The 14,282-nt window shown below is 40.6% G+C and overlaps 1 protein-coding gene across 1 annotated transcript in view; it reads left to right on the top strand.

Annotated features, from left to right (window-relative positions):
• The window catches only part of col14a1b (collagen, type XIV, alpha 1b), a 46,997-nt gene that overhangs the window by 18,250 nt on the left and 14,465 nt on the right, over positions 1–14,282 (top strand). The window contains exons 13-24 of the mRNA XM_067410974.1: positions 3,783–3,928; positions 4,441–4,570; positions 4,716–4,855; positions 4,930–5,056; positions 5,230–5,369; positions 5,840–5,972; positions 6,072–6,122; positions 11,463–11,605; positions 12,637–12,766; positions 13,180–13,302; positions 13,373–13,522; positions 13,662–13,778. Of these exons, the coding sequence (XP_067267075.1) occupies positions 3,783–3,928; positions 4,441–4,570; positions 4,716–4,855; positions 4,930–5,056; positions 5,230–5,369; positions 5,840–5,972; positions 6,072–6,122; positions 11,463–11,605; positions 12,637–12,766; positions 13,180–13,302; positions 13,373–13,522; positions 13,662–13,778 (1,530 nt within the window). The remainder of the gene's footprint in view (positions 1–3,782; positions 3,929–4,440; positions 4,571–4,715; positions 4,856–4,929; positions 5,057–5,229; positions 5,370–5,839; positions 5,973–6,071; positions 6,123–11,462; positions 11,606–12,636; positions 12,767–13,179; positions 13,303–13,372; positions 13,523–13,661; positions 13,779–14,282) is intronic.

Below are 14,282 nucleotides of genomic sequence, written 5' to 3'. Positions count from 1 at the left end.
TGTCCATCACATCCAATCTATTAATCACATCTGATCTATCCATCAGATCTATGAATCACATCTGATCTATTAATTATGTCTGATCTATCCATCACATCTGATCTATTGATTACATCTGATCTATCCATCTGATCTGATCTATACATCACATCTGATCTATCCATCTGATCTATTAATCACATCTGATCTGTTGATTACATCTGATCCATCCATCCGATCTGATCTATCCATCTGATCTGATCTATCCATCACATCTGATCTATCCATCTGATCTATAAATCACATATGATCTGTTGATTACATCTGATCCATCCATCCGATCTGATCTATCCATCTGATCTATTAATCACAATCTGATCTATCCATCCGATCTGATCTATCCATCTGATCTATTAATCATAATCTGATCTATCCATCTGATCTGATATATCCATCTGATCTATTAATCACATCAGATCTGTTGATCACATCTGATCTATCCATCTGATCTGTTAATCACATCTGATCTGTTGATTACATCTGATCTATCCATCTCATCTGATCTATCCATCACATCTGATCTATCCATCTGATCCATTAATCACATCTGATCTGTTGATTACATCTGATCTATCCATCTGATCTGATCTATCCATCACATCTGATCTATCCATCTGATCCATTAATCACATCTGATCTGTTGATTACATCTGATCTACCCATCTGATCTTATCTATCCATCACATCTGATCTATCCATCTGATCTGATCTATCCATCTGATCTATCCATCACATCTGATCTATTAATCACATCTGATCTGTTGATTACATCTGATCTATCCATCACATCTGATCTATCCATCTGATCTATCCATCACATCTGATCTGTTAATCACATCTGATCTATTAATTATGTCTGATCTATCCATTACATATGATCTATGCATCTGATCTGATCTATCCATCTGATCTATTAATCACATCCAATCTATTAATCACATCTGATCTGTTAATCACATCTGATTTATCCATCCGATCTATTAATCACATCCAATCTATTAATCACATCTGATCTATCCATCCGATCTATTAATCACATCTGATCTATTAATCACATCTGATCTATCCATCCAATCTATTAATCACATCTGATCTATCCATCCGATCTATTAATCACATCTGATCTGTTGATTACATCTGATCTATCCATCCGATCTGATCTATCCATCTGATCTGATCTATCCATCACATCTGATCTATCCATCTGATCTGATCTATCCATCTGATCTATAAATCACATATGATCTGTTGATTACATCTGATCTATCCATCCGATCTGATCTATCCATCTGATCTATTAATCACAATCTGATCTATCCATCCAATCTGATCTATCCATCTGATCTATTAATCACAATCTGCTCTATCCATCTGATCTGATATATCCATCTGATCTATTAATCACATCAGATCTGTTGATCACATCTGATCTATCCATCTGATCTGTTAATCACATCTGATCTGTTGATTACATCTGATCTATCCATCACATCTGATCTATCCATCTGATCCATTAATCACATCTGATCTGTTGATTACATCTGATCTATCCATCTGATCTGATCTATCCATCACATCTGATCTATCCATCTGATCCATTAATCACATCTGATCTGTTGATTACATCTGATCTACCCATCTGATCTTATCTATCCATCACATCTGATCTATCCATCTGATCTGATCTATCCATCTGATCTATCCATCACATCTGATCTATTAATCACATCTGATCTGTTGATTACATCTGATCTATCCATCACATCTGATCTATCCATCTGATCTATCCATCACATCTGATCTATTAATTATGTCTGATCTATCCATTACATATGATCTATGCATCTGATCTGATCTATCCATCACATCTGATCTATTAATCACATCCAATCTATTAATCACATCTGATCTGTTAATCACATCTGATTTATCCATCCGATCTATTAATCACATCCAATCTATTAATCACATCTGATCTATCCATCCGATCTATTAATCACATCTGATCTATTAATCACATCTGATCTATCCATCCAATCTATTAATCACATCTGATCTATCCATCCGATCTATTAATCACATCCGATCTATTAATCACATCTGATCTATCCATCCGATCTATTAATCACATCTGATCTATTGATTACATCTGATCTATCCATCTGATCTGATCTATCCATCTGATCTATCATCACATCTGATCTATCCATCCGATCTATTAATCACATCTGATCTATTAATTATGTCTGATCTATCCATCAAATCTGATCTATCCATCTGATCTGATCTATCCATCTGATCTATCATCACATCTGATCTATCCATCCAATCTATTAATCACATCCGGTCTATTAATCACATCTGATCTATCCATCCGATCTATTTATCACATCTGATCTATCCATCCTATCTATTAATCACATCTGATCTATCCATCCGATCTATTAATCACATCCGATCTATTAATCACATCTGATCTATCCATCCAATCTATTAATCACATCTGATCTATCCATCTGATATATTAATCAAATCCAATCTATTAATCACATCTGATCTATCCATCCGATCTATTAATCACATCTGATCTATTAACTATGTCTGATTTATCCATCACATCTGATCTATTGATTACATCTGATCTATTGATTACATCTGATCTGATCTATCCATCTGATCTATCCATCCGATCTATTAATCACATCTGATCTATCCATCCAATCTATTAATCACATCTGATCTATCCATCCGATCTATTAATCACATCCGATCTATTAATCACATCTGATCTATTAATTATGTCTGATCTATCCATCAAATCTGATCTATCCATCTGATCTATTAATCACATCTGATTTATCATCTGATCTGATCTATCCATCTGATCTATACATCACATCTGATCTATACATCACATCTGATCTATACATCACATCTGATCTATACATCACATCTATTAATCACATCTGATCTATCCATCTGATCTATTAATCACATCTGATCTATTAATTATGTCTGATCTATCCATCACATCTGATCTATCCATCTGATCTATTAATCACATCTGATCTATCATCACATCTGATCTGTTGATTACATCTAATTTATTCATCACAAGTGATGTGTTGGTTACATTTGATCTACTGATTATGTCTGATCTATTAATTACATTGTTCTGTTTTGAATGTCTGATCTGTCTAACAAGCATTGTTCAATACCGAAACCACATTTTCAATACTCTTCACACAGTCAGCGAAACAGACGTCAACGCAGACCAAACTGTGAACCATTTTTCATTGCTTTGAGACAAAAGAACTGATTTATGTGGAAAATCATTGAAACTTTAAAAAAAGAAAAGTTTATCAATTATGTAATGCTTCCTGTTGTTAGTGTGTTTTAGGTTGTGAATGAAGTGTGTGTTTTCTGAATGAGTGTCATGTTGGTCTGAGTGAGTTTTGTAGGTGAGATGAACTGTTTGGCCAACATTCATGCTGCTAATGCAGACAGTGTGAAGAGTTTTGAAAATGTGGTTTCGGTATTGAACAATGCTTGTTAGCAACTGGAAAAAACTGTAATATAAACCTAATTGTTTTGTATATCTGATCTAATAATATAAAATCCGTTCAATTAATTCTCACCTCATCGGTTTAATATGTCTGATTTATTCATCACATCTGATCTATTGAACGGTTGCGTGTCTGATCAGAAGCGATAGATTGTTGATCGTTGTGTTTGTTGGTCAGTGGCGCTGCCGACGATCAGCAGTCTGGAGCTGTATGACATCACTCACAGTACCATGCGTGTGCGCTGGCGAGAGGCAGAAGGGGCCTCTGGGTACATGATCCTGTACGCGCCTCTGACGGAGGGCGACCCCGCGGATGAGAAGGAGGTGGAATACACACACACACACACACACACACACACACACTTCACTCCTTTCACTCCAAATGTGAATGTCCCATGTGAAGATTTTCAATAGAATCATTTGATTCCTATGATCCCTAGATTCCCTAGTTGATGACACGGGAACATTCGCCCGCTGACACATTTTCTTTCCTCATCCGGTGCTTGATGACAATATTATCTTTGTAGGACTGTGTTGCAGCTGAAATTGAATTTGTTTCATAATTAATAAACGAACACGATTATTTTCCTCTTTATTACTGCTGTGAATCGATCTGTATTGTATAAAGCGCTGTAGAAGCTGACTTTACTGATGAAAGGGTTCAGCTCATTAGATTCAAGTTTAGGGTCACATGTCCAGAGCGTTTACACTGATATAACTGACAGCTCAACTGGAGCTCAGTCAGAAGATCATGGCGCTCCCAACACTAGGGTCAAGGGTTCGTTTCCCAGAGAAAGCTTCAGTTCGGCTTCATGAGTGTGTTTGTGTGTTTGCAGGTCAAAGTGTCTGACTCTGTGACTCAGATTGAGCTGGAGGGTTTAACTCCTGCTACCGAATACACGGTCACTGTTTACGCCATGTACGGAGAGGAAGCCAGTGACCCCATGACCGCGCAGGAGACCACGCGTGAGTACAGACCGACGCCTCAGCACAGTGCCGACTAGAAGGATGTGAACTGGGATTGACTGCAGTCAGGACAGGAAACAGGAACAGGAAGGAGCAGACTATTAATGTCATTGATCGTATCTTCTCTCTGATTGGCTCCTCTCAGTTCGTCTGACTCCTGCTCGTAATCTGCGCATCTCAGACGTGAATCACAGCTCCGCTAAACTGTCGTGGGACGCGGCATCTCGCAAGGTCAGAGGTTACCGTATTGTTTATGTGAAGACGGACGCAGTGCAGACCAATAAGGTGAGTGTGCGGCCGATCTCTGTGAACTGTCTTTTTTGACATGTCTCTGACCTTTGACCCTTTGTTGACCTCAGGTGGAAGTGGGTCCGGTAACCACGGTGATGCTGCGCAACCTGAGCTCTGTGACGGAGTACACCGTCGCCATCTTTGCCCTCTATGAGGAAGGACAAGCAGAACCGCTGACCGACACTTTCACCACCAGTGAGAGTCACACACACATGAATAATACATTTAAATTCAATTTAGTGTAAATAAACAAGGTATTAGCCTTGTTGACAGAAGAAGCCTCCAGTGCAACTATATATATATATATATATATAATCACAATAGTCAAATTGAGTGAGTGTGTGTGTGTGTGTGTGTGTGTGCTGTAGGTGTGGTTCCTCTGCCGCTCAATCTCCGCTCCAGTGACGTCTCCACTGACAGTTTCAGAGTCATGTGGCAACACGCCGCGCCTGACGTCTCCTTCTACAGACTCATCTGGAGACCCGCAGCAGGAGGAGAGACTAAAGAGGTGCGCACACACCTGTACACATGTGAAAGTGGATCAAACACAAGCACATTTGACCAGTAGAGTAGGACTGCAGCAACACAAGGTCATGGGTTCGATTCCCAGGAAACGTATGAACTAATCAGATGTACAGATTGAATGCAATGGAAGTCCGTTTGGATAAAAGCATCCGTGTGAAAGTCAGTGTAACCGTCGCCTCAGCACTCGTCTCAGTCAACACGGTAACGTTACTTGAAGGTTACGTAAATGTAAGGATGAAACATTCTTTGAGTGTTCTTATTATTAATATTTGATATACGTTTTTGTAATGTTGAGAGAAAACATTCTTAAAATCTGTGTTTTAAATGTTGACAGAACATTCAAATGTAACGTCCTCGTAACATTTTCAAAATGAAGGGAGCGTTCCTCTAACGATCACATAATCGAGAAGAAACAACAGAAGGATAAATCGTTGTCGCTCTGTTTGTCTGCAGGTTCTCATCAACGATAACTCCAACACGTTTGTCATCACGGGTCTCAAGCCTTTGACTGAATATGAAGTTTCTCTGTCTGGAGTCTACAGAGATGAATCTGAGAGCGATCCAGTGGAGATCTTTGAAACCACAGGTCGGGATCATCCTTCCTCTGAAAATACACATCCTTTTTATGAATGTAAATGACAGTAAAATGTGTTTTTTGTTTCTTTGTCTCTAATTGTGTTTGAAGTTGCCAGAACAACAACAGTTTCTACAACGACCATCAGTACGACTACAGCCGGTAAAATCTCTCATGTGTTTCGGTCATCCGGGGTTTTCCTGCGTCAGAAACGCTCTGTGGTCTGCGCTTACATACATGTTTATTCACACATGTGAAGATGGTTGATGACATAATGCGTGATATCTGAAATGCATTTTTATTATTATTATTATTATTCGACATTCAACACTCCTTTTTAATTTGACAGAATTTTCTACTTTACAACTTTTCCTTGCAAGAAAAAGCCTGATTATCAATTTCTGTCCATATGGGTTAGAAACTGTTAGTTAACATGTTTCATTTCTCATCTTATCTTAATGCATTATTCCGTTGGCTTTGGTGTCCACCGAAACTATTTCAACACAGGAAAACCCCGAGTGCACTCAGACGATCACGGCTTCACGTGTGTGTGTGTATGTGTGTGTGTTCATATGTGTGTGTGTGTTCATATGTGTGTGTGTGTGTGTGTTCATATGTGTGTGTGTGTTCATATGTGTGTGTGTGTGTGTGTTCATATGTGTGTGTGTGTTTGTGTGTGTGTGTGTGTGTTCATATGTGTGTGTGTATGTGTTCATATGTGTGTGTGTGTTCATATGTGTGTGTGTGTGTGTGTGTGTGTGTGTTCATATGTGTGTGTGTGTTCATATGTGTGTGTGTGTTCATATGTGTGTGTGTGTGTGTGTTCATATGTGTGTGTGTGTTTGTGTGTGTGTGTGTGTGTGTGTTCATATGTGTGTGTGTGTGTGTTCATATGTGTGTGTGTGTGTGTGTGTGTGTGTGTTCATATGTGTGTGTGTGTTCATATGTGTGTGTGTGTGTGTGTTCATATGTGTGTGTGTGTTTGTGTGTGTGTGTGTGTGTGTGTGTGTGTGTTCATATGTGTGTGTGTGTTTGTGTGTGTGTGTGTGTGTGTGTGTTCATATGTGTGTGTGTATGTGTTCATATGTGTGTGTGTGTTCATATGTGTGTGTGTGTGTGTGTGTGTGTGTTCATATGTGTGTGTGTGTGTGTGTGTGTGTGTTATTATGTGTGTGTGTGTGTGTGTGTGATCATATGTGTGTGTGTGTCTGATAATATGTGTGTGTGTGTGTGTGTGTTCATATGTGTGTGTGTATGTGTTCATATGTGTGTGTGTGTGTTCATATGTGTGTTCATGTGTGTGTGTTCATATGTGTGTGTGTGTGTGTGTTCATATGTGTGTTCATATGTGTGTTCATGTGTGTGTGTGTGTGTGTGTGTGTTCATATGTGTGTGTGTGTTCATATGTGTGTGTGTGTGTGTGTGTGTGTTCATATGTGTGTGTGTGTGTCTGTTCATATGTGTGTGTGTGTGTGTGTGTTCATATGTGTGTGTGTGTTCATATGTGTGTGTGTGTGTGTGTTCATATGTGTGTGTGTGTGTGTGTGTGTGTTCATGTGTGTGTGTGTGTGTGTGTGTGTGTGTTAATATGTGTGTGTGTGTGTGTGTGTGTGTTCATATGTGTGTTCTTATGTGTGTGTGTGTGTGTGTGTGTGTGTTCATATGCTTTTGTTTATATTACATTGTGGGGACCAAATGTCCCCATGATGTAATATAAACCTGAGTTCACCTACATCGTGGGGACCAGCCAGCGGTCCCCACAATGTAAATGGGTTTATAAATCATATAGAATGAGTTTTTGTGAAAAAGTAAAAGTTTGCACAGTTTCCTGTGAGGGTTAGGTTTAGGGGTAGGGGCAGGGTAGGGGGATAGAATGTACAGTTTGTTCAGTGTAAAATGCATTGAAGTCTATGGAAAGTCCCCACAATTCACAAAAACAAACATGTGTGTGTGTGTGTGTGTGTGTGTGTGTGTGTGTGTTCATATGTGTGTGTGTGTTCATATATGTGTGTGTGTTCATGTGTGTGTTCTTATGTGTGTGTGTGTATGTGTTCATATGTGTATGTGTTCATGTGTGTGTGTGTGTGTGTGTGTTCATAGGTGTGTTCATATGTGTGTGTGTGTGTGTGTGTGTGTGTGTGTGTTCATATGTGTGTTCTTATGTGTGTGTGTGTATGTGTTCATATGTGTATGTGTTCATGTGTGTGTGTGTTCATAGGTGTGTTCATATGTGTGTTCATATGTGTGTGTGTGTGTGTGTTCATAGGTGTGTTCATATGTGTGTGTGTGTGTGTGTGTTCATATGTGTGTTCTTATGTGTGTGTGTGTGTGTTCATATGTGTGCTTATGTGTGTGTGTGTGTGTGTTTGTGTGTGTGTTCATATGTGTGCTTATGTGTGTGTGTGTATGTGTTCATATGTGTGCTTATGTGTGTGTGTGTGTGTCTGTGTGTGTGTGTGTGTGTGTGTTCATATGTGTGTGTGTGTTCATATGTGTGTGTGTGTGTGTGTTCATATGTGTGTGTGTGTTCATATGTGTGTGTGTGTGTGTGTTCATATGTGTGTGTGTGTTTGTGTGTGTGTGTGTGTGTTCATATGTGTGTGTGTATGTGTTCATGTGTGTGTGTGTGTGTGTGTGTGTGTGTGTGTTCATATGTGTGTGTGTGTGTGTGTGTGTGTTCTTTTGTGTGTGTGTGTTCATATGTGTGTGTGTGTGTGTGTGTTCATATGTGTGTGTGTGTTTGTGTGTGTGTGTGTGTGTGTGTGTGTTCATATGTGTGTGTGTATGTGTTAATATGTGTGTGTGTGTTCATATGTGTGTGTGTGTGTGTGTGTTCATATGTGTGTGTGTGTGTGTGTGTGTGTGTTCATATGTGTGTGTGTGTGTTCATATGTGTGTGTGTGTGTCTGTTCATATGTGTGTGTGTGTGTGTGTTCATATGTGTGTGTGTATGTGTTCATATGTGTGTGTGTGTTCATATGTGTGTTCATGTGTGTGTGTTCATATGTGTGTGTGTGTGTGTGTGTGTTCATATGTGTGTTCATGTGTGTGTGTGTGTGTGTGTGTGTGTGTGTGTTCATATGTGTGTGTGTGTTCATATGTGTGTGTGTGTGTGTGTGTGTGTTCATATGTGTGTGTGTGTCTGTTCATATGTGTGTGTGTATGTGTGTTCATATGTGTGTGTGTATGTGTTCATATGTGTGTGTGTGTTCATATGTGTGTGTGTGTGTGTGTTCATATGTGTGTGTGTGTGTGTTCATGTGTGTGTGTGTGTGTGTGTGTGTGTGTTCATATGTGTGTGTGTGTTCATATGTGTGTGTGTGTGTGTGTGTTCATATGTGTGTTCTTATGTGTGTGTGTGTGTGTGTGTGTGTTCATATGTGTGTGTGTGTGTGTGTGTGTGTTCATATGTGTGTGTGTTCATATATGTGTGTGTGTTCATGTGTGTGTGTGTTCATATGTGTGTTCTTGTGTGTGTGTGTATGTGTTCATATGTGTATGTGTTCATGTGTGTGTGTGTGTGTGTTCATAGGTGTGTTCATATGTGTGTGTGTGTGTGTGTGTTCATATGTGTGTTATTATGTGTGTGTGTGTATGTGTTCATATGTGTATGTGTTCATGTGTGTGTGTGTGTGTGTGTTCATATGTGTGTTCTTGTGTGTGTGTGTGTGTGTGTATGTGTTCATATGTGTATGTGTTCATGTGTGTGTGTGTGTGTGTGTTCATAGGTGTGTTCATATGTGTGTTCATATGTGTGTGTGTGTGTGTGTGTTCATAGGTGTGTTCATATGTACTTGTTTTTGTGAAATATCAGGACACAAATGTGTATAATGACATGGGTATGACATAGGTATTACAAAAAGAGGTGAAATATGAGGACATTCAGCATGTCCCCACTTTTCAAAAGGCTTATAAATCACACAGAATGAGTTTTTGTGACAAAGTAAAAGTGTGCACAGTTTCCTGTGAGGGTTAGGTTTAGGTGTAGTGTATGGGGAGAGAAAATACAGTTTGTACAGTATAAAAACCATTACGCCTATGGAATGTCCCCACATTTCACAAAAACAAGTATGTGTGTGTGTGTTCATATGTGTGTGTGTGTGTGTGTTCATATGTGTGTTCTTATGTGTGTGTGTGTGTGTGTGTTCATATGTGTGTGTGTGTTCATATGTGTGTGTGTGTTCATGTGTGTGTGTGTTCATATGTGTGTTCTTATGTGTGTGTGTGTGTGTGTATGTGTTCATATGTGTGTGTGTGTGTGTGTGTGTGTGTGTGTGTGTGTGTGTTCATATGCTTTTGTTTATATTAGATTGTGGGGACCAAATGTCCCCATGATGTAATATAAACCTGAGTTCACCTACATCGTGGGGACCAGCCAGCGGTCCCCACAATGTAAATGGGTTTATAAATCATATAGAATGAGTTTTTGTGAAAAAGTAAAAGTTTGCACAGTTTCCTGTGAGGGTTAGGTTTAGGGGTAGGGGCAGGGTAGGGGGATAGAATGTACAGTTTGTTCAGTGTAAAATGCATTGAAGTCTATGGAAAGTCCCCACAATTCACAAAAACAAACATGTGTGTGTGTGTGTGTGTGAGTGAGTGTGTTCATATGTGTGCTTATGTGTGTGTGTGTGTGTTTGTGTGTGTGTTCATATGTGTGCTTATGTGTGTGTGTGTGTTCATATGTGTGTGTGTGTGTTCATATGTGTGTGTGTGCGTTCATATGTGTGTGTGTGTGTGTGTTCATATGTGTGTGTGTGTGTGTGTTCATATGTGTGTTTGTGTGTGTGTGTGTGTGTGTGTTCATATGTGTGTTTGTGTGTGTGTGTGTGTTCATATGTGTGTGTGTGTGTGTGTTCATATGTGTGTATGTGTGTGTGTGTGTTCATATGTGTGTGTGTGCGTTCATATGTGTGTGTGTGTGCGTTCATATGTGTGTGTGTGTGTGTTCATATGTGTGTGTGTGTGTTCATATGTGTGTGTGTGTGTTCATATGTGTGTGTGTGTGTGTGTTCATATGTGTGCTTATGTGTGTGTGTGTGTGTTTGTGTGTGTGTTCATATGTGTGCTTATGTGTGTGTGTGTGTTCATATGTGTGTGTGTGTGTTCATATGTGTGTGTGTGCGTTCTTTTGTGTGTGTGTGTGTGTGTTCATATGTGTGTGTGTGTGTGTGTTTTTTTGTGTGTTTGTGTGTGTGTGTGTGTGTTCATATGTGTGTTTGTGTGTGTGTGTGTGTTCATATGTGTGTGTGTGTGTGTGTTCATATGTGTGTATGTGTGTGTGTGTGTTCATATGTGTGTGTGTGCGTTCATATGTGTGTGTGTGTGTGCGTTCATATGTGTGTGTGTGTGTGTTCATATGTGTGTGTGTGTGTTCATATGTGTGTGTGTGTGTTCATATGTGTGTGTGTGTGTGTGTTCATATGTGTGTTCATATGTGTGTGTGTGTTCATATGTGTGTGTGTGTGTGTGTGTGTGTGTTCATATGTGTGTGTGTGTGTGCAGCGCAGCGGCTGGCCGTCAGGAATCTGCAGCTGAGTGACGTGACGACCTTCAGCATGCGTGTGTCGTGGGATGCTCTGGGTCCAAACGTGCGTCAGTACCGGGTGTCTTACATCAGCACTCGAGGTGACCGCGCCGAACAGGTGGTGAGTGTCTCAATCTCACATTCAGTCTCATATATGTGTGTGTGTCTTGCAAATATTGTGCTAATATAATTGTCACCAAAGTTTCGCCAACACGATCAGGGTGGCAAACAGGATTACCTGAAATTGCAAGAACTTGAGATAATCGAATAACATTGTTTTCTAGAAAGTGTGTTTATGAATTTATAGCTGTACTATTTCCAGCATTTAGTAATAAACAAAAATGTATTGTATGTACTATAATGTAATTTGATCAACATAAAGCAAATATTATATGTACACTTATATGTTTATCAGACACGACGCCTGTAGTATCAGCAGAACTGTCTTTCCCAGCATGCACTGTGGCACGGCCAGCGCAAGAACAACGAAGAGATTTGCATCAGTTACTCGTTTCATACAGTCGTGAATCAAATGCTCAGTGACATTTTATATCAGCAGAAAAGAACATCTGATCTTGAGGTTTACAAGGAGAGTTATAAAATATCAGGTTTTTTCTGTGAGTCTGACAGCATTAGCACTGAATCAGAGTGAATGTCTACAGATATACAGATCATTTCATTTGATAAATGATAAATCTGTGTGCAAAACCTAAATTAAACTGGATAAAGGACAGCGTTATGATTACTGTGCTGCTGTTTTTGATCTGTCATGTTTAACCTCTAATGCTGTAATATCAGTCAAAACTCGACTCTGTAGAGACAAACTGTTTACAGCATTTGTACATTAAACCTACAAATTGCTGCTGAAACTCAATTTCCATTTCTCCTCAAACAACCCTTTGCCTTCTGCAAGTATTTTGTCGCATTAAACTTGGAAACGTGTGATTAGCTCTTTATCGCTCTTTCATCTGTCGGAGAGTCCAGCTCTCGTCCTCAAATGTGTTTGGCTTCGCCGCGGGAACATTCTCTGTCAAAACAGCTTTAATCACTCTGGTTTTTCCTCAAAGACTGAGGCGTGAGCTGCCTGTGGTTCAGGTCTTGTTGTTGTGCTGCGATGGTCAGCTGATGGCTCTGGTGTTTTCTCTGCTGTAGTCGGTGGTTCCTGCGGGTCAGACCTCGGTGCTGCTGCAGCCTCTCCTGTCGGACACTGAGTACCGCGTCAGCGTCTCGGCCGTCTACGGCGACGGCGACGGACCGTCCATCACACGCGTCGCTCGCACACGTGAGTGTCCTCTACGCTGAGCCCTCGCTCTGGGCTTCTGGGTAATATGGTGACACTTTTGCATTAATGCTGAGAGTTTAATTTAAACATGAATCGAAGAGGAAAGTGTGTATTTCAGGGCCTGTTACTGTTCAGTTCTGCAGTGTGACAAATGTTTAAAAAATTCATTTAAATTCAGTTTCGGGTTAAAACGATTAAATCGAATATAATGATTACAAACATTATAAACACTGTAAATATGTATTTTAGTTCCCATCAATCCGCAACAAATCCTTTGAATTTAATGGTGATCCGAACAAGAACTATTTCCTGTCTCACTAGTAAACAGATGTACGGGTCAGTCGTGTTTCACAGGAAGTGTGTAGTCGTTAATTGTTCAGTCGAGATGAATAATTAGCACTCTTCCTCCGCAGTGCCTCTCTCCGCTCCCAGCAGCCTCCGCGTGTCCGAGGAATGGTACAACCGCTTCCGCATCAGCTGGGACGCGCCACCCTCGCCCACCATGGGCTACAGGATCGTCTACCAGCCCACCTCAGGTACCAGACGCTTTGAACACCGTCACACGCCACACACAAACTTCACGGCTGACCTGTGACCTCCCGACAGCGGCCGGCCGCGCTCTGGAGACGTTTGTGGGCGACGATGTGAACACCATGCTGATCGTCAATCTGTTGAGCGGGACGGAGTACAGCGTTAAAGTCATCGCCACCTACACCACGGGATCCAGCGAAGCCCTGAGCGGACGCGCAAAGACACGTGAGTTCAAGATTACGTCTTTAGAAATCATGTTTTCATAACTTAAGGTGAGAGTGAGCAAAATGTTCTTATAACACGTGTCTGTTCACTGGGATCTGATGCTGTGTGTGTGTGTGTGTGTGTGTGTGTGTGTGTGTAGTGTATCTGGGAGTGAGTAACCTCAACACGTATCAGGTGCGGACGACCAGCATGTGTGTGCAGTGGCAGCCGCATCGACACGCCAACCTGTACCGCCTCATCCTGCAGTCGCAGCTCAGTGAGTGTGTGTGTGTGAGTGTGTGTGTGTGAGTGTGTGTGTGTGTGTGAGTGAGTGTGTGAGTGTGTGTGAGCATGTGAGTGTGTGTGTGTGTGTGAGTGTGTGTGTGTGAGTGTGTGTGAGTGTGTGAGTGTGAGTGTGTGTGTGTGTGTGAGTGTGTGTGTGTGTGTGTGTGTGTGTGTGTGTGTGTGTGTGTGTGTGTGCTTTTGTTTATATTACATTGTGGGGACCAAATGTCCCCATGATGTAATATAAACCTGAGTTCACCTACATCGTGGGGACCAGCCAGCGGTCCCCACAATGTAAATGGGTTTATAAATCATATAGAATGAGTTTTTGTGAAAAAGTAAAAGTTTGCACAGTTTCCTGTGAGGGTTAGGTTTAGGGGTAGGGGCAGGGTAGGGGGATAGAATGTACAGTTTGTTCAGTGTAAAATGCATTGAAGTCTATGGAAAGTCCCCACAATTCACAAAAACAAACATGTGTGTGTGTGTGTGTGTGTGT

Source organism: Chanodichthys erythropterus, chromosome 15, assembly GCF_024489055.1.
Source record: "Chanodichthys erythropterus isolate Z2021 chromosome 15, ASM2448905v1, whole genome shotgun sequence".
Taxonomy (NCBI): domain Eukaryota; kingdom Metazoa; phylum Chordata; class Actinopteri; order Cypriniformes; family Xenocyprididae; genus Chanodichthys; species Chanodichthys erythropterus.
The sequence above is the reverse complement of the archived record's forward strand: the minus strand, read 5'-3'. Positions and strand labels throughout refer to the sequence as shown.